This window comes from Equus przewalskii, chromosome 15 (assembly GCF_037783145.1).
Source record: "Equus przewalskii isolate Varuska chromosome 15, EquPr2, whole genome shotgun sequence".
In the NCBI taxonomy this organism is placed as follows: Eukaryota; Metazoa; Chordata; class Mammalia; order Perissodactyla; family Equidae; genus Equus; species Equus przewalskii.
The window spans coordinates 41,158,131-41,180,998 of record NC_091845.1 but is presented as its reverse complement, the minus strand read 5'-3'; the positions used below and the strand labels follow the sequence as shown (position 1 = coordinate 41,180,998).

Here is a 22,868-nt window from a genome sequence, read left to right as displayed (position 1 = left end):
AATAGATGTAAAACTGGCTTTTTTCAGGAGGGGATTGTGGGAGCATAATTTTCATGTCTGTGTACAAGTTCATTTGCATTTATATCATTATCTACAATCTATAGAGCTGTAAAACAGCTCAAAGACAATGAAAGGTTAGAATGTCTTTAGAATGCCATTACTGGGAAGGGCCAGCTAGACATCAGTTGAATACACTCAGTGATATTTTGGTCCATTTCAAAGTCTTTCACAATTATTCCCCATGCTGTGGGAAAACCACACTGGCTATCTTTCTTTTATAAATCTTTATGAGCTATATTTTCACTTTAAAAAAATACCTAAGCAATTGGAACAATAGTGACCGACAAAAACTTCCGTCAGCTGTCTGTTTTGGAACATCAGGCCCAACATCTAGACAACAGAAGGATTTTATCCAGAGAAACTTGATCCCATTATTTTTTTTTAACAGATGGATGTTTAGACTCTGAAAATACAAATATTTTAACGAGAATCATATCAACAATGATAAGTTTAATTGAGAAAATATTTTCCTATGCAGACTCCATTAAACCAGTTTAATACATAAGTTTTCTACATATTACCACTAAAGCTATTTTTTTTATTTCAAGTGCATTTTGAAAAATAATAATTTGAAAAAAGAAAAAAAATTTTTAAATTCTTTTATTGAGGTTATTTTTATAGTACGTTTTATTTAGAAAATATTTGAATCTTTGAAAATTTTTTGTACCAAATGTACCTGATTACAGCTTTTGTCAATGTGAATTTTATTTTGTGGCCTTATCTCTATTAAATCCTCAGTTTCCTCAGGTTACATTTTTCTATCCTGATGTTGTGATGAGGATTTGATTCTTTCGTCTATTTTCAGTCATTAACAGTTTACCATATACACTTTTAGCCATCACCAATTTTACTTTACATCAGCTACGTTTACCAATTCTTTGTCCTAGGTTAGACTTTAGAATTCAGTTTTATCTTGGAGAATGATATCAGTGTCTGAAATTTCAAATTCAGCCCTTCTGTATTCTTCCAACTACTTTGTGTGCCAAATATTTACTCTCTGTGCTATGCTATTATATGGACAAAGAGCAAAGAATGTCCTCAGAGTAAAAACCTAAGGAACAAAGGCATTCAGTTAGGTTTATGAGGCATTCATTCATTCATTCATCCTTCCACCCACCCATCTATTTGAATCCTTCCACTCACCTACCCGCTCACCACCCATCCATCCATTCATTCACCAATCTCCCATTTACTCAACCATCCACCCATCCTTTTATCCAACCATCTGTCCATCCATCCATCCATTCATCTGCCCATTCATTAATCTACCCCAGTGACTGTTAAGCAGGGACGATTTTGCCCCCAGGGAACATTTGGAAATGTCTGGAGACATTTTGGCTGTTGTAACTGGGAGATACTACTGGCATCAAGTGGGTAAAGGCCAGAGATGGTGCTAAACGTTCTAAAACATACAGGACAGTCCCTGACAACAAAGAATTATCTGACCTAAAATGTCAATAGTGCTAAGGTTGAGAATCCCTGATCTATCCCCACCATGCACCCAACCCTTCCGTCCATCCATCCATCCATTCACCCACACCCACCTATTTAAATGTTCATTGAGCATCTGTCATGATGTCGCTCAATCTTGCTGCAAAGCAGAATCACCTATGGAGCATGTAAAACATACAAGTGCCCAGGAACTACCCTTGAATATTCAGATTTTTATAATCAGAAACTATGGAAGTTTGTGAATGGAAAGTTAATCAGTAGAGAAGCTTCTGTGCTTGTTTCCCAGACAGTATGTGATATCAAATAGTTGCTAACTAAGATTAATCAACAATTTATCCCTATATTTATCAGGTAAACAAGAGCATACCAAAGGTGAAAAACAAATAAATGTCCAGGTCTCCTTCTACCAGGAGAACCTCAACTCAGTGTACACATTAGAATCACTTGGGGAGCTTTAAAAAATACTGATGCCCAGCTCCCAGAGGCTCTGACTTAATTGGTCTAGCATGTGGCCTAGGCATCATGTTTTTATAAAAGCACTTTAGATGATTATAATATGCAGCCAAGGATAAGAACAGCAGTGCCAGATCTCAAAAATGCACCTTCCTTTTTCTTTACTGGCTAATATTTTTTCACATGTACATAATATGTTTTTTCTTTTTCAGTTTATTTAGAGTCCAATCTTAAAATAAGGTTTGAAGTAATAATCTTATCCTCTTTGCCCTTGGATTCTTGGTTTGCCTTATTTATAGCTCATTTGTGTATATGTGGCAGGGGGAACTGACCTAGAATCACAGGCCCCGAGGATCACAGCATTGCTGACCACCAAGGGAAGAGCTCTCAATCCATCTTCCACTTCTGGAGCTTTTCAAAAGAGTGGCATTGGTAGAAGGCCACAAGCCCTATAACAGGAGCTCATTATACATCTTTGCTGATATTAGAATATTCAAACAGATGGTAACAAAACTTAGAGGAAGATTTGAAGAAATGGAAACACCTAAGTACCGTTCAGTGTCACTCTCACTAACATCCAGTCATCTGTTGGTGATTTAGCAGAGCTTGGTTTCGTGTCAAGCTTGAGTAACATCAAGTTTAAGGTCCAAAATCTTTCTTGGATTGGACACTATTGCTGCTGCTGCTTCCACCGCCACTTTGTTCTTCTACAGTTCTGGGACTTTTTAATGCTTTACGAGGTGTCAAAACTCCCAATTCTTTCTTTTCCATGGCTCTAACCCAAACAGAAGAGATTCTTACCTAACAGGACTTTCTGCCATTCTAAGGGAACAGGAATAATAACAGATATTTATGGAAGGCTTCACATTGCAGTCTTCATAGACATTATCTCCCATGATTCTTTTGGCATCCCTGTTGTGGGGAGGGCTGTAATAGCTGCTGCCCCCATTTTACAGAGGCAGAGACTGAACCTCGGACAAGTAAGGGCACCCAAGGTCACAGACTCTGAGTGGTGGCACCTGGACTTGTATGGGATTCTCAGATGCTGTGTTCCTGTTTCATGTACCTGGCCACATACAGGCCCACATTCTTCATGCTCCCAGCCTTTTGGGAGCTTTCTAGGTCCCTCCTTCAGGCCCTCTCCCCTTCTGCAGGAGAAGGCCAGGCCACAACCCTATAGCAAAGAAGGATCCTTCCACCCTTGCCATCTCTGCCCTTGCCATCATTCCCAAATTTAAGAACAATATTTGTCTATTCCACATCCAGTCAACTTCAGCCTCTTAATGCTTTTTACAGCTATTCTGGACAGAGCAGATTCTCCTTCAAGAAGCTTGTAGCAGGAAAATCCCACCTGGGTTTAGAAATCAGTTTCTTACAAGCCATTTGGCTATCAAATCACACAATCATGGCCGGCCCTCGAGGTAAGTCTCTTTCATACCTGCAAGGCTCCCTCTTCTTTCTTCCAGCCTTTGCTGATAGATTTCCACAAATAGGGCGCCTCTCCCTTTATTGTTGGAAAGCTGAGCCGGTAGAAATGTCTTTCATCTGCTCATAGATAGGTTGTTTTTCTTAATAAAAATATTCTTTATAAATTAAATGTTACTTTTGTTAATAAAAGCAATTCATATTTAATAGAGAAAATAAATAAAATAAATAATTTAAAGGGGAAAAAATCACATCCAGCCTCACCCAAAAACCACTTTGTTGTTTTTTTTTGTTGTTTGGCTGAGGAAGATTAGCCCTGAGCCAACATTCATTGCCAATCTTCCTCTTTTTTTTTTTTTTTTAATGTTTGTCACTGTCACAGCATGATGCTAACAGACAAGTGGGGTAGGTCTGCACTTGGAAACCGAACCCAGGCTGCTGAAGTGGAGTGAACAGAACTTAACCACTAGGCCACCACGTCTGGTCCTAGAAACAACCACTCTGACATTTTAGTCTTTTTCATTCATATATATGTGTGAATATCTATGTATATGATGTAATTTTCAACTGATATATTAAATAACTTTTCCACAATTGCTTTTATAGAATCACAGAATTTAGATTTAGAAGGAACCGAGAGGCCTTCAAGACTTTATTCCTGGTTTGAGGATTTCTCTCACATGGACCTTGACTGGGGCTGCCCAGACACTGATTGCATCCTCCAGCGACTGGGAACCCAGTTTGCACCAAGACCATCCATCCCAGGGTTGGAAAACTCTCGGCCCATTTTTTCTTCCCAACATGACAGAAATCTGCCCCCTTTGGACTTCTCTTCTCAGATTGAATGCCACTAGTTTCTGTAATTATTCCTTGCCTGACAGAGGTTTCAGAGCCTCTCGTGATGCCAGTCACCCTCCCCAGGGAGTCTGTCCACTTAAAGCATGGCTTCTAGCCCTTGACATGAAGTTCCAAGTATAGCCCGGCAGATGTGGTGTACAGTGGAAGTATGACTGCCCTGACCCAAGACACTTAACCTCCAGTAGCACAGCCCAGGATGGCACTGGGTATATTTTTAGCAGCTACATCTACTGTTAACTTTTGGTTTGGTCTTAAAAAGCCATCACAGTCAGGATTAATTGGAGAAAGATAATGCCAGTCTATCACTTCTTTTTCAAATGCAAAATCCATTTTGGAGAGTGGAAAGGGAGACTAACATTGGTTGGTGTATGTGTCTGCTCACCATCCATCAGAAGTAATGCTGGGCACATTCCTATCTTTAGTATTATTATACTTATTGTTACTGTCATGGAAGTTTCAGTTGGTTGAGGCCCTGCTTTGAACTAGATATACATTGATTCCTTCATTTCACAGAGCCCCAGGATTACTATCATTTTACACATAAGGAAAGGAATGCAGGGACTTTGGACAACTTGCCCAAGGTCCAATGCCAGTAAGATATGGAGGCCTGATTTAAACTCAGATGTCTCGGTCCAACATCCATGCTCTATCCCTATGTCGTATCACCTCAGAAAACTGCAACCCACTGATCAACAGTCAAGTTCAGAGTGAGACTCCCTGGGCCCAGCTGTTGGTGGGGCAAATGGATTCAAACCTCCATGCAATGCCAGAGGAAATAGCAACAGAGCTGTCTGAGCCCTTCAGATTAAAGATCACGGAAGACAGGCAGGATTATCTGGAGCTCTTTGTCCTACCTGGAATCTCAGAATTTTAGAAAGAAATCTTGGGTGCTATATTGGTTCAATCTTATCTTTTTCATTATACTTTTATAATATGTGTTACTAAAACTTATATAGCATTATTAAAGCAACTTTAAATATTTTAGAATATTATTTCATTGACGATCCCACTAACTTAATATAGCAACTTTTTTTTTGTTCCATTTTTGTATATGTGAGTGTATTTTATATTGGGAAGTCAACAGAAATAGTCGAGAACATGCTTCAGGGTTGCCCCACCCAAGGGAGAGAAGGTTGGGGTACTCATCCACTGACTCATTGGCTGAGGGTTGCTCCTAAAGGTGCTAACTCTCTGGCATTTGGGCCCACTCAGCAGCAGATCACTACCTATGGCTGAGAAAGGCTGTATGTAGAAGGTTGCAGGTGCTTTCAGTAGGAAGCCATTAGCAGGAATGGCAAGTACAAGGGACTACGATCAGGTACCACAGCCTCTGCTACTGAAAATAACATTTAAGCCAAGACTCGAAGGAAGTGAGGGAGTGAGCCACGTGGACATCTGGGGGAAGAATAATTCAGGAGAGGGATCAGCCAGTGCCAGAACAGTAAGGAGGCCCATGTGGCCAGAACAGAGTGCCCAAGGGACAGGAGACGAAAGTAAAGTCTCAGGAGGCAAGATCGTGTAGGGTCTTGTGAGCTGTTTTAAGGACTTGGGTTTCACTCTGAGAGAAACAGGAGCCATTAAGAGTTTGAGAAGAGGTGTGATGTGATCTAACATATTTGAAAAGGATCGACGAGGCTGCCGTTCAGGAAATAGACTGACTATATGAAAGCAAGGGAGGAAGCAAGGACACAGTTAGGAAGCTATCGCAACATCCAGGCAAGAGATGATAGTGGCTTAGATCAGGGTAGAGACAATAGAAGTGGTGAGAAATGGTCAGATTATTAATGTAGTAGGAAGGCAACGTCTGCTAAATTTCTTGACAGGTTTGCTGTGGGACATGAGAGGAAGAGAGGAGTGAAGTACAAACTAAGGACTTTAGCCTGAGCAATTGGGCCGAGATAAAGGAGGCTGTGGATGGAGCATATTTGGGGGGCAATTAGGCACTTAGTTTTAAACATGTTGATTTGTAGGAGTCTTAAAAGACATTCAAGTGGAGATGCCAGGTTAGCAGTTGGCTATACAGGTTTGGAGCTCAAGAGAGCAGTCCAGGCTAGATGGATAAAACTGAAAGTTGGCATACAGATGATGTTTAAAGCCATGAGACTGGATGAGATTACCAAGAGTGATTTCCCTATTATCTCCTCTGGATCTGTGATTAGACGTATACTCGATCTTCTCAATCTGCCCACCATGTCTCTTATCCATGCTTTCGGATTTTCTCCTCTTCATCACTCTATGCTAAAATTCCAGGCAATTTTTTCAGATCCAACATCCAGGTCATTCTCTCTCTCTCACTGTTTCTAGTCTGTCGTTTGAACTTTTAGAAATACATTTTCTTGCTTTCCTCAGCTGCTGCTAAGGTGCTTGGTCCTTCCGAGGAAGCTAAGGCTGCACTGGGGTGAGGGCCTCACTTCACCCAGCGACTAGCACCGTACCCGGCAGCACTAGCACCATGGCCTCTGAGTTGGAGCTTGCCTGCATCTACCCGGCCCTCATCCTGCTGATGGACGATCAGGTGATGGTCATGGAGGATAAAATCAACGCTCTCATTAAAGCAGCTGGTGTAAATGTTGAACCTTTCTGGCCAGGCTTGTTCGCAAAGGCCCTGGCCAATGTCACCATCAGCAGCCTCATATGCAGTGTAGGAGCTGGTGGACCCGCCACAGGAGCTGGTGCTGGACCAGCAGGAGGTCCTGCCCCCTCCACCACTGCTGCCCCAGCTGAGGAGAAGAAAGTGGAAGCCAAGAAAGAAGAATTGAGGAGTCTGATGATGACATGGGCTTTGGTCTTTTTGACTAAACCTCTTGTAACATGTTCAATAAAAAGCTGAATTCTCAAAAAAAGAAATACATTTTTTTCATTCCTAGAGACTCTGCTTTTAAAAAAATCTGTGATCTATTTTGATAGCCTTTATCATATTTTTGATTCCTACTTTTGTCTTTATGTAAAACATATATATACAGTACAATCTTTATCGAGTAATTTGTTATCTGAAGCTCTTATAAGTCTGATCCTGCTTTCATTGTACCTCCACATGATAAGTTGTTTTTGTGCACGCATGTGCACATGCACACACGTGTGTGTGTTTTAATCTTTGGAGCTCATGTTTACTAGGGCTTTGTGGGAATGCTGTGTAGCTAGGTAAACAGTATGTAGATTTTTTTATTTGGTTCTACAGACTTGGGGTGATTTTTATGCTAATTTCTCAGCCTTTTGGTTCCTGGACCACACAGTATAAATTTGCATCTCAATCCTGTGCGTGGTTGCAAATTCTCACAGGACCTGTTCCCTCTTATCTCTGGGAAAGTTTCCTTGTTATTTCTCCATGCCAGTGGGGGAACTTTTTCCAGCTCACCTCTTCATCAAGGATGAAGCCTTCAGGGTGTCAGGGTGCCAGTTTTATGCAGGGGGTCCCATTTCCAACTTCTTATAGGGAGTGGGCCAAAGTCTTATCTCTCATACTTATGTGGACATTAACGCTCAAGAGAAGCAATCTACTCACACACCTTCTACCCATCTCTAGCTGCCACAGCCACTTCACACACGGACCACTCTGGTTTTCAGTTCTCTAGCTCCTGGCAGTTCCTCTTCTTTCCTGCTAATTTAGCCTTGCATTTAAAGGACTGTCATACTTCAGCCAGCATCTCTGTTTGCAGTATGAGTGTTTTCAGGTTATTTTATCTGTCACATTGATGGAATTGGAAGTCCCTTCAGGGGTGATTTTGATGGTCAGATTAGCTCAGCAGGAACTATTTTCTAGAACAGGCTTACCTGACTGGACATGATGCCCCCTAGCTCCCTGTCATGTTGGAAGCATCTGCTCCTGTGAGGAATTTGTGTGGACAGTGATCTACCGAGCACCATCCTGGCTTATTCCTGTGGCTTTCTCCACCCTGATGATTACTTGTTTCAGTTTGTGCCAGAACTGACCAGAGAGGCCTATGTGGTGATGAATGAGCTAGAGTGACCAACCACCACAAGAGAGGCCCAGCTTGCCCCAACCAGCAGGCCTCAAGACTGGCTGTCCAGAAATTCTATGGAAGGATGTCCAGAATGCCACATGCCATTCTAGCCAGTGATGGGGAATGAAGGGAAAGGGGATTGATAATGCCACAAATGGCTGCTTCCCCTGGCCCCAACAAGATGATGCACCCTCTGTTGGTTATGTCCTATTTCCTGAGATGCCCCAAAGACCCAGGAACCCCAAAAAAGTCCCAGTAAGGGAGGCACAGCCAAGAAAAGAAAGAATCAGAACTCTCTGCCTAAGCCCTGCAATAGCTGGCAAGGTGAGCAGCAGAGCCTGGGCAGACCTGCCTGTTTGGCCACAACCAAAGGAAACATGAGGACTCACAACACAGCTGTGTGCACACCATTAGTGCTGGTCAGTGACAGTCCCTGTGTATGTCACCTAGGGGAGTGAAGTCGGGGGACTTCAAAGCTGCCCTAGGAAACCTTGGTGTAGCAGGAGTCCCTAAAAGCTGTGTCAGGACATCATGTATCAGTCCATGAAAGAGAAAGGGTCTGGACAGCAGAGACAGCAGAGACCTTAAGAGAAGCCTCCTTTGTCTCTTCAACAAAACTATCCATCTGCTCACTGATGGACTGAAGAACAGAATCACAGGGTCTTTCACTGGCGGATGTCATTTAGTTCAACCTTCCTTCTGGTGCAGGTTCTGCAATCTCCTTGCCAGACAGCCTCACACTGTGGGGCTCTTGCTGCAAACTTCATGGTAGGACTGCTCTCATCTGAAGCCTCTTCTTACTTCAAGATGAAAAAAAAAAGAATGGTGGCCTTTCAGCCATTTAAACCGAGACCCAATCCTCTCCTGGTTACTAAGGAATGAGGGCCTCTTGCCTTCACTGGCTCAGGAACACAGAGAGGATGCCCTGAGAGGACCTACAGTCTGAGGGAGCTGTGAAAACCAGGGTTCCTCAGACCCAGCTCACCCCAAGGATGTCCATTCAGGAAAGGAAAGAAGCTGACAAGTGGGACAAAGGCCTGCCAGGAGGAGCCTGGCTGAGCTACTTATTCACTTTTTTACTGGGGACTCAATTCTGACCCCACCTGTACACAGGGAAGACATCCTCACAGACAGGAAATAAAGTTCTTGGATGAGCACTAAAAGTCCAGACTAGAAAGTGATTTTATCCTATCCCTGCACCAAAGCCAGTAAACTGAAACCAAAAGTATTCTGAGAAGATAAGCAAGGGTGTCCTTTGAAGGACGTTCCTCCCGGCAGGCAGGTCATTGTGTGTTCTGGGCTGGGCCCCAGCCTTGGAGCAGAGTGGTTGGAGCTCTGAGCAGGTGGTTTAGCAGCTCCACTAGAGCAGGCAGGAGTTGCTGGGGGTCTTGTCCTTCAAGGCACTGGCAATGAGTCTTTATTTTCTCTGTGTCTGCTGGAGACCCATCATGGTTTTCAAATATTTGTGCTTGACATAGAAGAGAAAACAAGAATTGATTAGGAGGTACGGACTTAACAGAGACTCAGAAGCCATGCCACTTACATCCATCCCATCATTCTTTCTGCAAACATCTCAGTTTTGGGACAAGGATTCCCTTTGACTAGCTCCACTTCTATGAGAAATAATGTTTCAATCAATCCCTTTCATTCTTTCATCCTAAAGAAAGTGTGTAAAACTGTTTTACAATGGTATGGCAGTCATTTTAAAAGGAGACATTCATATTTCAAGGGTCTACTTGAAAGTTTCTGACAAGAATCAGGTTCAAAAAGAAAAGAATCTCCAGAGGGGTGGGGGCCCATGTTACTCCGAAGGGCCCTGCCTCTGCAAATCAACTAGATGTTCATGAACTCTACCCATTTAATGCATGACTAGGCTCTCAGAAAGCAGATGGAAAAAGTGAGCTGAAACAGAAACAGCAGGCAGTAAAGTAGCAAATGCTAAAACCAACTTGGAATGTGGAGATGAATCCTAGATTTCCCACATGATGGGGGAACTGAAATTGACGCTCCCACATTAAGCTGGGGGCTTTCTTCCCCCAATTTTTTTACTGTAGTAAAATACACATAATATAAAATTTACCATCTTAACTATTTTTACATGTACATTTCAGTGATATTAAATATATTCATAATGTTGTATAATCATCACCACCATCCATCTCCATAACTCTTTTCATTGGTAAAACTGAAACTCTATACCCACTAAACAATAACTCCTCATTCCCCCACACTCCAGCCCCTGACAACCACCATCCTATTTTCTGTCTAAGATTTTGACTACTCTAAGTACCTCATATAAGTGGAATCATATAGTATTTGTTTTCGTGTGTGTATGAGTGGCTGATTTCATTTAATATAATGACCTCAAGATTCCTCCTTGTTGTAGCATGTGTCAGAATTTCCTCCCTTTTTGAGGCTGAATAATATCCTGTTGTACATTTATACCTTTTGCTTATCCATTCATCTATTGACGGACACTTGGGTTGCTTCCACATTTTAGCTATCATGAATAATACTGCTAGGAACATGGGTGTACAAACATCTCTTTGGGACCCTGCTTTCAATTCTTTGGGGCACATACACAGAAGTAGAATTGCTGGATCATATGGTAATTCTATTTTTAATTTTTTGAGAAACCACCATACTGTTTTCCACAGCAACTGTACCATTTTTTTTCAATTTTTTTAATGTGGTAAAATACATATAACATAAAATTTACCATCTTACCCATTTTAAGTGTACAGTTCAGTGGTATTAAATACACTCATAATGTTGCACAACCATCACCACCATCCATCTCCATAACTCTTTTCAACATCCCAAACTGAAACTCCATACCCATTAAACAATAACTCCCCATTCACCCAGACCCTGCCAATCACCATTCTATTTCCTGTCTGTATGATTTTGACTACTCTAAGCATCTCATGTAAGTGGAATCATATAGTATTTGTCTTTTTGTGACAGGCTTATTTCACTTAGTGGTGGTACCATTTTACAATCCTACCAACAGCACATAAAGTTTCCAATTGTTCTACATCCTTGTCAACACTTGTTATTTTCTGTTTTTTTGACAGCAGCCATCCTAATGGATGTAAGTTGGTATCTCACTATAGTTTTGATTTGCATTTCTCTAATGACCTGTAATGTTGAACATCTTTTCCTGTGCTTATTGTCCATTTGTATATATTCTTTGGAGAAATGTCTATTCAAATCTTTTGCCCATTTTTGAACAGAGTTTTGTTTCTTGGGTGTTGAGTTTTAGGAGTTCTCTATATATCCTGGATATTAATCCCTTACCAAGTTGGAATTCTTGAAGGAGTTTAAAATGTTCCTGCATTGGTAATGTCCTGCGGCTAACCACAAAAGCAAGCGAAAACCTTTTCAGGAGGAAACTAATTGCAGCTTATGCACTCAGAACTCTTAGAGCTTAAGGTTAATCAAATACGAACTTATGATTTAAACACACATACACACACATGGATAAAAGCCACTATGAGGGAGATTCAATAAAATGGGAAACATTTGGCCTTGAAAAATCTGATCCAATATATTTCATATATAAAAATGTATATGAAAGGTTTAAATGAATAGAAGATAGAATGGTTCAAATGCAACATCTGCATAAAAAGTTTGTTCATGGGCATGTCTTAAACATAAAAAATGTTCAATGCAGAGAGCTCTTCCAGAGATTGAGGGATGGCAGGAGAATATAATATAGACTTGCAGAAATGCAAGATTTCTCTGTTGAATGATTTATAATTGAAATGTTTATCTGAGACTTTGAAAGTAAATAAAGAAAATGCAAGGTTTATCTGGAATATAAAGAGAGAAATTCATGGTACTAACCATGCAAATCATTTTGGTTTACGTGTTTTATGATCTTGAAGTAATTTATGCCAGTTGAAGCAAGTTTAAAATAACTTACAATAAGCAATAAGATTTTTGAAGGTCTTTCTCCAAAACCAAAGACCTTTGGTCCTCTTATTCAAAATGCAGGATGACCTTAACCAACTGAGGAAAATTAACCTCATCAATAATGAACAAAGCAAGATCAAGTGCCTCCTATTATGTACTGAATGTTTGTGTTCCCCTGAAACACTTATGGTGAAGCCTTGATCCTCAATGTGATGGTATTTAGAGGTGGGACCTTTGGGAGGTAATTAGGTGTAGATGAAGTCATGAGGGTGGAGCTCTCATGATGGGATTAGTGCCCTTATAAAAAGAGGAAGAGAGAAGTGACATCAGCATCATGGCAGAGTGAGCTCTTCTCTTAGTCTCTCCCCCCTAACATACAACAAAATGGACATTCATAAATCAACAGAGGACATCCACACAACACAATAGATGTCTGAGAGATCCACACAGCCATACATCTGAAGGTGGTAGTGCTGGACCCCCGGGGAGGCAGTGGAAGGAGGTATGCAGATCTCCTCTCCCTCCCCAGCAGCAGCAATCTAAGGTGCAGGATCCCAAGTGGCAGTCAGTGCACAACTCTGAGAGGAGAAGGGAGAAAAGGCAGCCCTCCATGAGAACACCTTCACTCTTGGAGTTGCCTCCCAGCCTGTGGGAATGCTCCACAGCAAGGCAGGTAAGCAACCCCAAGGGCACCCTCCCAAGCTGATCAGCCCAAGCAGGGAGCCAGTGAATGCAGAATGGGAATGTGGGTGTAAAAGAAGGTGTCCCCTCTCCCCTCATCCCACCTGGCACATCAGCTCTGGTCAGCCAGAGCAGGGGATCTCTGCTAAAGCACCTGTGCCTATGTGTGTAAAGCAGCAGCAGCCAGACACAGAAAGCCATATCAGCACAGCTTCCAACAGACTGGTACAATTGCCAGGGGGTGTGGCAGGCTCAGCAAACACAGCCCCTGCCTCCTCAGTGGTGACAGGTGGAATCCTCAACCAGATACTACCACTATGCAATGGCAAAAGTCCACCCCATCAAACAACATGAAGAAATATATTAACTCTCCAGACCAGAAGGAAAATGACAAGTAACCAGAAACCAATCCTGAAGTCGCAGAAATTTACAGTGTAAATGACAGAGAATTCAAAATAGTTATCATAAAGAAGCTCAACAAGTTACAAGAAAACTCAGAAAAACAGTTCAATGAATTCAGGAATAAAATTAATGAGCAGAGGGAATTCTTCACAAAATAAATTGAAACAACCAAACAAAAAACCCAATCAGAAATGTTGGAGATGAAGAACACAATGGATGAGATTTTTTAAAATTTGGAATCCTTAAAAAACAGAGCTGATATTATGGAGGACAGAATTAGTAATTTAGAGGACAGAAATATAGACATGTTTCAGGTGAAGAAGTAGAGAGAGAACTAACACTAAAAATAAATGAAGAAATTCTCCAAGAAATATCTGACTCAATCAGGAAATGCAACATAAGGATTATGGGTATTCTAGAGGTAGAGGAGAGGGAGAATGGAGCAGAGAGCTTCTTCAAAGAAATAAGAGCTGATGGGCTGGCCCCATGGATGAGTGGTTAAGTTTGTGCACTCTGCTTAGGCGGCTCAGGGTTTCTCTGGTTTGGATCCTGGGCACAGACATGGCACCACTCACAAGGCCATGTTGAGGCAGCATCCCACATGCCACAACTAGAAGGACCCACAACTAAATTATACAGCTATGTGCTGGGGGGATTTTGGGAGAAAAAGCAGAAAAAAAAAAAAAAGAAGATTGGCAACAGTTGTTAGCTCAGGTGCTGATTTTTTAAAAAAAAAAAAAAGAAAGAAAGAATAGCTGAGAACTTACCAAACTTGGACTTGAACTTACCAAACACATAAATGAAGCTAAGAGAACTCCTACTTACACCAATGTAAAAAAACCTTCTCCAAGGAATATATTAGTAAAACTGGCAAAAGTCAATGACAAGGAAAAAATATTAAGGGCAGCAAGACAGAAGAAAATAACCTACAAAGGAACCCCTATCAGGCTTTCAGTGAAATTCTCAGCAAAAATCTTACAGGCTAGGAGACAGTGGACTGAAATATTCAAATACTGAAATACAAAAACTTTGAACGGAGAATATTCTATCCAGTGAAACTATGCTTCAGATACGATGGAGAAATAAAAACTTTCCCAGATAGGGGCTGGCCCAGTGGCACAGTGGTTAAGTTCACATGTTCCACTTTTGTGGCCTGGGGTTCGCCAGTGCAGATCCCAGGTGAGGACCTACGCACCTCTTGGCAAGCCATGCATGGCAGGTGTCCCACGTATAAAGTAGAGGAAGATGGGCACGAATGTTAGCTCAGGGCCAGTCTTCCTCAGCAAAAAAGAGGAGGGTTGGCAGCAGTGTTAGCTCAGGGCTAATCTTCCTCAAAAATAGATAAATAAGTAAAAACAAAAAAACCCCAACATTATACAAAAAAACTTTCCCAGGTAAACAAAAGCTGAGAGAGTTCATTGCCACAATGTTCCCCCTACAAGAAACGATCAAGAATGCGCTCATATCTGAAAAAAAAAAAGGGTTTTCAAAGCCTTGAGCAAGGAGATAACTAGACAAAATCAGAAAACGGCAGCTCTCTATCAGAACAGGTTAGCAAACACTCAATTATAACAGTAAAGATAAATGGGAAGGAAAGCATTAAAAATAACTATAGTCACTTCACTTTAATCACAAACTCACAACACAAAACAGAATAAGTTGTGACAACAATGACTTAGATGGGGAAGAGGAGAGGGATGGAAACTGCTCAGGCTAAGGTCACAAGAGGCTATCAGAAAATGGTCTGTCTCATCTACGAGATCTTTATACAGACTTCATGATAACTACTAAACAAAAAATCAAAACAGAGACACAAATGATTAATAACGAGAAAACTGAGAAATCCATCATAGCAAACCACCAAACTGAATCGGCAGTTGGAAATACATAGGACGAAAAACAAGAGAAATACAGAACAACCAGAAAACAAGTGATAACATGGCACTACTAAGCCCTCATGTATCAATAATCACTGTAAACGTAAATGAATTGAATTCTCCAACCAAAAGACACAGAGTGGCTGAGTGGATTAAAAAACAAGACCCCAGAATATGCTGCTACCAGGAAACACATCTCAGCTGTAAAGACAAACACAGGCTTAGAATGAAGGGATGGAAAATGATACTCCAAGCTAATGGAAAAGAAAGCAGGTGTTGCTATACTTATATCAGATAAAGTAGACTTTAAGATGAAAGGGACAATGAGAGATAAAGAGGGGCAGTATATAATGATTAAAGGGACACTCCACCAAGAGGACATAACACTTATAAATACATATGCACCTAACACAGGAGTGTCAAAGTACATAAAATAACTATTTACAGACCTAAAAGGAGAAATTAACAGCAAAACAACAATAGTAGGGGACCTTAACACCCCACTTACATCAATAGATAGATCATCCAGACAGAAATTCAACAAAGAAATAATGGAATTAAATGAAAAACTAGACCAGATATATATATGGTCTATATATATATATAGAACACTCCATACAAAAGCAACAGAATACATATTCTTCTCAAGTGCACATGGATCACCCTCAAAGATAGACCATATGTTGGGAAACAAGGCAAGCTTGAATAAATTTAAGAAGATTTAAATCATATCAAGCATCTTTTCCAACTATAATGCCATGAAACTAGAAATAAACTACAATAAAAAAGCTGGGAAAAGGACAAATATGTGAAGACTAAACAACATGCTTCTGAACAACCAATGAATCATTGAAGAAATTAAAGGAGAAATTAAAAACTATCTGGAGACAACTGAAAATGAAAATACATCATACAAATTCATATGGGATGCAGCAAAAGTGGTCCTAAGAGGGAAATTCATAGCAATATAGGCCCATCTTAACAAACAAGACAAATCTTAAGTAAGTAATCTTAAACTGCATCTAACAGAACTAGAAAAAGAAGAACAGACAAAGCCCAAAGTCAGCAGAAGGAGGGAAATAATAAAAATTAGAGCAGAAATAAATGAAATTGGAACAACAACAAAAAAAAACAGTAGATAGGATCAATGAAACGAAGAGCTGGTTCTTTGAGAAGATAAACAAAATTGACAAACCCTTAGCCAGATTCACTAAAAAAAAAAGGAGAGAACCCTCCAATAGATAAAATTAGAAAAAGGAGAAATTACAATGGATACCACAGAAATACAAAGGATTATAAAAGAATACTATTAAAAACTATATGCCAAAAAAATGGACAATCTAGAAGAAATGGGTAAATTCTTAGATTCATACAACCTCCTAAAACTGAATCAAGAAGAAATAGAGAATCTGAATTAGACCAATCACAAGTAAAGAGATTGAGACAGTCATCAAAAACCTCCCCAAGGGGCTGGCCTGATGGTGTAGTGGTTAAGTTCACACACGCTCTGCTTCAGTGGCCCAGTGTTTGCAGGTTTGGATCCTGGGCACAGACCTACACACTACTCATTAAGCCATGCTGTGGTGGCATCCCACATACAAAAAATAGAGGAAGATTGGCATAGATGTTAGCTCAGGGCCACTCTTCCTCAAGCAAAAAGAGGAAGATAGGCTATAGATGTTAGCTCAGGGACAATCTTCCTCACACACAAAAACAAAAAAACAAAACTCCCCCAAAATAAAAGTCCAGGACTTTTCTACCAAACATTCAAAGAAGATTTAACACCTATCCTTCTCAAATTATTCCAAAAAATTGATGAAGATGGAACACTTCCTAATTCGTTCTATGAGGCCAACATCACCCTGATCTCTAAGCTAGACAAGGACAACACAAAGAAGGAAAATTACAGGTCAATGTAGCTGATGAACATAAATGCAAAAATTCTCAACAAAACATTGGCAAACTGGATACAGCAATACATTGAAAGGATCATACACCATGATCAGCTAGGATTTATAACAGGGATGCAGGGATGGTTCAACATCCTCAAATGAATGAATGTAATAGACCAAATTAACAAAATGAGGTGTAAAAACCACATAAGTATCTCACTAGATGCAGAGAAAGCATTTGACAAGATCCAACATCCATTTATGATAAAAACTCTCAATAAAATGGATATAGAAGGAAAGTACCTCAATGTAATGAAGGCAATATATGACAAACCCACAACCAACACCATACCCAATGGTGAAAAACTGAATGCCATCCCTCTGAGAACAGGAACAAGACAAGGGTGTCCACTCTCACCATTCTTATTCAACATAGTACTGGAAGTTTGGCCAGAGAAATTAGGCAAGAAAAAGAAATAAAAGGTATCTAAATTGGCAAGGGAGAAGTGAAACTCTTGCTGTTTGCAGATGACATAATTCTGTATATAGAAAACCCTAAAGAATCCATCAGAAAACTGTTAGAAATAATCAACTACTACAGCAAAGTTGCAGGGCACAAAACCAACTTACAAAAATCAGTTGCGTTTCTACACTCTAATAATGAACTAACAGAGAGAGAACTCAAGAATACAATCCAATTTACACTTGCAACAAAAGGAATAAAATGTCTAGGAATAAATTTAACCAAGAAAGTGAAAGACTCATACAATGAAAACTGTAAGACATTATTGAAAGAAATCGATGACGACAGAAAGAAATGGAAAGATATTCCATGCTCGTGGATTGGAAGAATAAACATAGTTAAAATGCTCATATTACCTAAAGAATCTACATATTCAATGCAATCCCAATCAGAATCCCAATGACATTCCTCACAGAAATAGAACATGGAATCCTAAAATACATATGGGGCAACAAAAGGCCCCAAGTAGCTAAAGCAATTCTGAGAAAAAAGAAAAAAGCTGGAGGCATCACAATCCCTGACTTCAAAATATACTACAAAGCTATAGTAATCAAAACAGCATGGTACTGGCACAGAAACACACACACAAATCAATGGAACAGAACTGAAAGCCCAGAAATAAAACCACACATCTACAGACAGCTAATCTTCAACAAAGGAGCCAAGAAATACAATGGAGAAAGGTAAGTCTCTTCAATAAATGGTGTTGGGAAAACTGGACAGCCACATGCAAGAAAATGAAAGTAAGCCATTATCTTACACCATACACAAAAATTAACTCAAAATAGATTAAAGTCTTGACAGTAGGATGTGAAACCATAACACTCCTAGAAGAAAATATAGGTAGTACACTCTTCGACATCGGTCTTAGAAGCATCTTTTCAAATATCATGTCTACTCAGGCAAGGGAAACAAAAGAAAAAATAAACAAATGGGGCTATATCAGATTAACGAGCTTCTGCAAGGCAACGGAAACCAGGAAAAAAATGAGAAGACAACCAACCAACGGAAGAAAATACTTGCAAATCATCTATCTGACAAGGGGTTAATCTCTCAAATATATAAAGAACTCATAAAACTCAACAACAAAAAACCAAACAACTCAATCAAAAAATAGGCAGAGGATATGAACAGACATTTTTCAAAACAAGATATACAGATAGCCAACGGGCACAGGAAAAGATGATCAACTTCACTACTTATTAGGGAAATGCAAATCAAAACTACAATGAGACATCATCTTACATCTGTTAGAATGGCTACAATTACCAAGACAAAAAAATCACAAATGTTGGAGAGGATGTGGAATATACTAAAACTCACTGATTTGTACACTTTAATTGGGTGAATGTATCATATGTAAAGTATATCTCAAAGATGTAAAAAGAGCATGAAACAAGAGTTTATAAAAAATGACCAAACATATTTGAAGGAGAACCAAGTAGAATTTTTAGACAGAGCTCACGACGGCATTAATCACGACGGCATTAACAAAGTGGAATAGGAATCCTAAATAAATTATCCAAAGTACAGCTGAGGAGCTGTATGAAATGACGGAGCAGAGGAGCTGGAAGAAATGACAGAGATTTTAAGAGACAGAGAGGACGGAATGAGAAAGTCTAACACACATCTCATCAGAATCCTAGAAAAGAGAAAAGGAAGAAAAGGGAGGCAGTATTCAAAAAGATAATGGCTCCAATATCCCTTCATGATAAAAATACTCAATGACTTAGGTACAGAAGAGAACTTTTTCAACCTGATAAAGGGAAGGTTTTAAGAAAGAACTTCAAAGTATGCTACTCAAAGCATAATCCTGGCCTGAGCAGCATGGGCATCATCTGGGAGCTTATTAGAAATGCAGATCTCAGACTCTGCCTCAGACCTGTTGCATCAGAATCTGCATGCGAACAGCCTGATGATTCATGCGCACAGCACAAGGTGAGAAGTATTGCTCTAAGGTTCTTTTTTCTAAGTAAACCCCACTGCTGACATCATATTTAATGGTGAAAGAATTAATACCTTCTCCCTAAGATCAGGGATAAAACAAGGATGTCCACTTTCACCTCTTATATTCAACACTGTACTGGAGGTTCTAGCCAGGGAAATTAGGAAAGAAAAAGATATAAATGGTATCCAGATTGGAAAGGAAGAAGTAAAACTATTTCTATTTGTAGATGCCATGATCTTGTATATAGAAAATCCTAAGGAGTCCACTAAAAAATTATTCAAATTAATAAATGAGTTTTTTAAGACTACAGAATACATCAATACACAAAAATCAAATGTATTTCTATACACATGCAATGAACAATCCAAAAATGAAATTAAGAAAACAATTCCATCATAATAGCATCAAAAAGAATAAAATACTTAGAAATAAATTTAATAAAAGAGGTACAAAACTTACACTTTGAAAACTATGAAACATCGCTGAAAGAAATTAAGACTTAAATAAATAGAAAGATAGCCTGTGTTCACAGATTTGAAGACTTAATATTGTTAAGATGGTGATACTCCCCAAAGCAATCTATAGATCCAATACAACCCCTATTCAGCTGGATTCTTCGCATAAATTGACAAGCTGGTCCTAAAATTTGTATGGAAATGCAAGGGACCCAGAATAGCCAAAACAATCTTGAAAAAGAACAAAGTTGGAGGATTCATACTTTGCAACTTCAAAACTAAATACAAATCTAGAGTAATCAAGATGGTGTAGTACTGGCATAAGGATACATATAGATCAATGAACAGAAGTGAGAGTTCAAAAATAAACCCTCACATTTATGGTCAATTGGATTTCAACAAAAGGTGCCAAGACAATTTAATGGAGAAAGAATCACTTTCTCAACAATTGGTGCTGGGAAAACTGGATATCCACAAGCAAAGGAGTAAAGTTGGACCCCTACCTCACACCATGTGCCCCTTCCTCTGAGTCCAGCAGGGGCAGGTCTCTCTGTGGCTGGAGAAGGAAGCCCCTGCATGGTAGTCACAGTCAAATGATCTTGAAGCTGGGCTGCCTAGGCCTACTTTCCCCTACTCCATTCTCTCCCAAATGATCTGGGAGAGCCCTGCCTCCCCACAGAGAGATTTTCATGAACAATCCTGAGTGAGCTCTTTGGAGTGAGGCAATGGGGTCCATGGGAGCAGAGTGGCCAGGGTCTCCTTCCCCAACCAAAGTAGTTCGGTTCCAGCAAACCTTTCCAGAGGGGCAAGGCTGTCCACTGAGCTGGGCCTCCCTCCAGGGGCCAGGGTTAATAAAGCTTGATGCTCACAGATAAGGCTAAGTGGTGCCTGGGTAAAGCCATCCTCTCTCCTGCCTAAAGGAGTGGGCCCAGGCAGCTGGAGTGGGCAGGTGACCCTGCCCCAAGCCATAGCTGATTGGACCAAGAATGTACACTTAACCCAAGAAGAGTCAATTACACTCTCCCTCCAGAAAGACATAAAGTAAGTAGTCAGGTGATACTGGACACTGAGGCTGGGAAGTCCTAGAAAATAAGGGCAAGCCTGGGCTGAGACTGGGGCTAGAAATTGAGAGGTGGTGTAGGGAGAACAGATAGGGAAATAGCAGATCTCAGGGAGAAGCTAAGGCCAAGTCTGGAGGGAATAAGGCCTGGAGGGAGAGGAGCCTGGGGTGTGCTTGCTGTGGATGAGCTCTGTGGTCTGCTTCTCAAAGTGTGGTCCTGGACTAACAGCCTGGGCATCATCTGAGCACTTATCAGAACTGCAGATCTCAGGCTCTACCCTAGACCTGCTGCATCTGAATCTGCAACCTAACAAGACCCCTGGTGATTCATGTGCACAGCACAGGGTAAGAAAGGCTAGTCCATGTCACCTTCAGAATTCGTGTTAACAAATCCTTTCACTCAAGCTTCTTTGAGTGGGCTTCAGCTCCTCATAGCCAACAAGGTCAGTAAAGGTGTCAGCTTAACTAAAAATGTAAAGAATGAACTCAATCAGAAGAAAGTCTTTCGAATTATGACACAAAATGTAGAAGACAAGAAAGAAAAGACTGGTACACTTGATTTCATAAAAATCAACAAAATAACTGCAAAAAAACATAAGTAGAGCCAAAAGACAAATGACAAACAGGGAAAAATATTTGCAACTCATATCATAAAGAGCTAATCTCTCCAATATCTTAAGAGATCCTACAAATTTGTAAGTAAAAGACCAACAACCAATAGAAAAATGGGCAAAAATATGAACAGGCAGTTTGCAGGAAAAGGAAACATTTGAAAAAAAACTCAACTTCACTCATAATAAAAGAAATGCAAATTAAAGCTACATCGAGAGACCATTCTTCACCTTTCAGATTGGAAAAAAATGAATAGTGGGATAATACATCTTATGGTGAGGCTTGGGCAACAAGCATCCCATATACGCTCCTGTGGGAGTGCTGATGGGTCCAGCTCCTGGCACTATCCATCAAAAGTACAAATGTCCTTTTGACCAAGAAATTCACTTCCACAAATCTACCATTAACACATATTCACTTATGCGTGAATTCACATTTGTACAAGGTTAATTATCACAGCAATATTTACAACACACTCTTTTTTTTGGTGAGGAAGATTGTCCCTGAGCTAACATTTGTTGCCAATCTTCCTCTTTTTGCTTGAGGAAGATTGTCCCTGAGCTAACACCCATGCCAATCTTCCTCTATTTTTTTGTATGTGGGACACTGCCACAGCATGGCTTGATGAGTGGTATATAGGTCCATGCCTGGGATACAAACCTGTGAACCCCAGGCTGCTGAAGTGGAGCACATGAACTTAACCACTACACCACCAGGCCAGCCCCATCACAGCAGTATTTCTAATAGTAAAGAAATGGAACCTCCTAAATATCCCTCAATATGAGATGAGTTAAATAAACTGTGATATATCCTTGCAATGGAGTACTACTATGCAGCTGTGAAAAAGAACACAGAAGCTCCCATGGGTTAACATGGATATACTATTACGTGGAAAAAGCAAGATGCAGAACAATATGAAGAGGGAATACTAGAAACAAGTGACAGGGCTTCCCTGTCAGAGGGCATTGATGAGAGCTGGGCCGATGAGATCTCGTATTTGTCCTTTCACGCTTTTTAATGTTTAAACGGAATGTATCACCTACTGAAATATAAATAAATACAACAAAAATATTTTTAAAAGGACGAACTCACTAGGGCAGTGACCCCATGTGCATCTGCCACCTACTGCGTAAGAACTGCCTCTGGGCACAGAGAAGTACACAGGAAACAGGTCCTCTGTGTTCTGGCTCCAGGCTGGGTCTTGACAGAGTGGAGACTCTCTGCTCCAGTCCAACCTGCTCAAGGAGTACAGGACCAGGCTTGGCCCACGGCTGACACTGGGTCTAGCCA

The 22,868-nt window shown here is 40.4% G+C and overlaps 1 protein-coding gene and 1 pseudogene across 8 annotated transcripts in view; one reads left to right on the top strand and one right to left on the bottom strand.

Moving 5' to 3' along the window:
• The first annotated feature begins 6,559 nt into the window (after positions 1-6,559).
• Positions 6,560-7,047, top strand: LOC103551030 (large ribosomal subunit protein P1 pseudogene; annotated as a pseudogene).
• Positions 7,048-9,271: 2,224 nt separating this feature from the next.
• Positions 9,272-22,868, bottom strand: part of KIF9 (kinesin family member 9) — a 51,081-nt gene continuing 37,484 nt past the window's right edge. For all 8 annotated transcript variants that reach the window (XM_008520292.2, XM_070575582.1, XM_070575585.1 and 5 more), the window contains one exon: positions 9,272-9,678. In XM_008520292.2, coding sequence (XP_008518514.1) covers positions 9,628-9,678 — 51 coding nt within the window. In that variant the 3' untranslated portion in view covers positions 9,272-9,627. The remainder of the gene's footprint in view (positions 9,679-22,868) is intronic.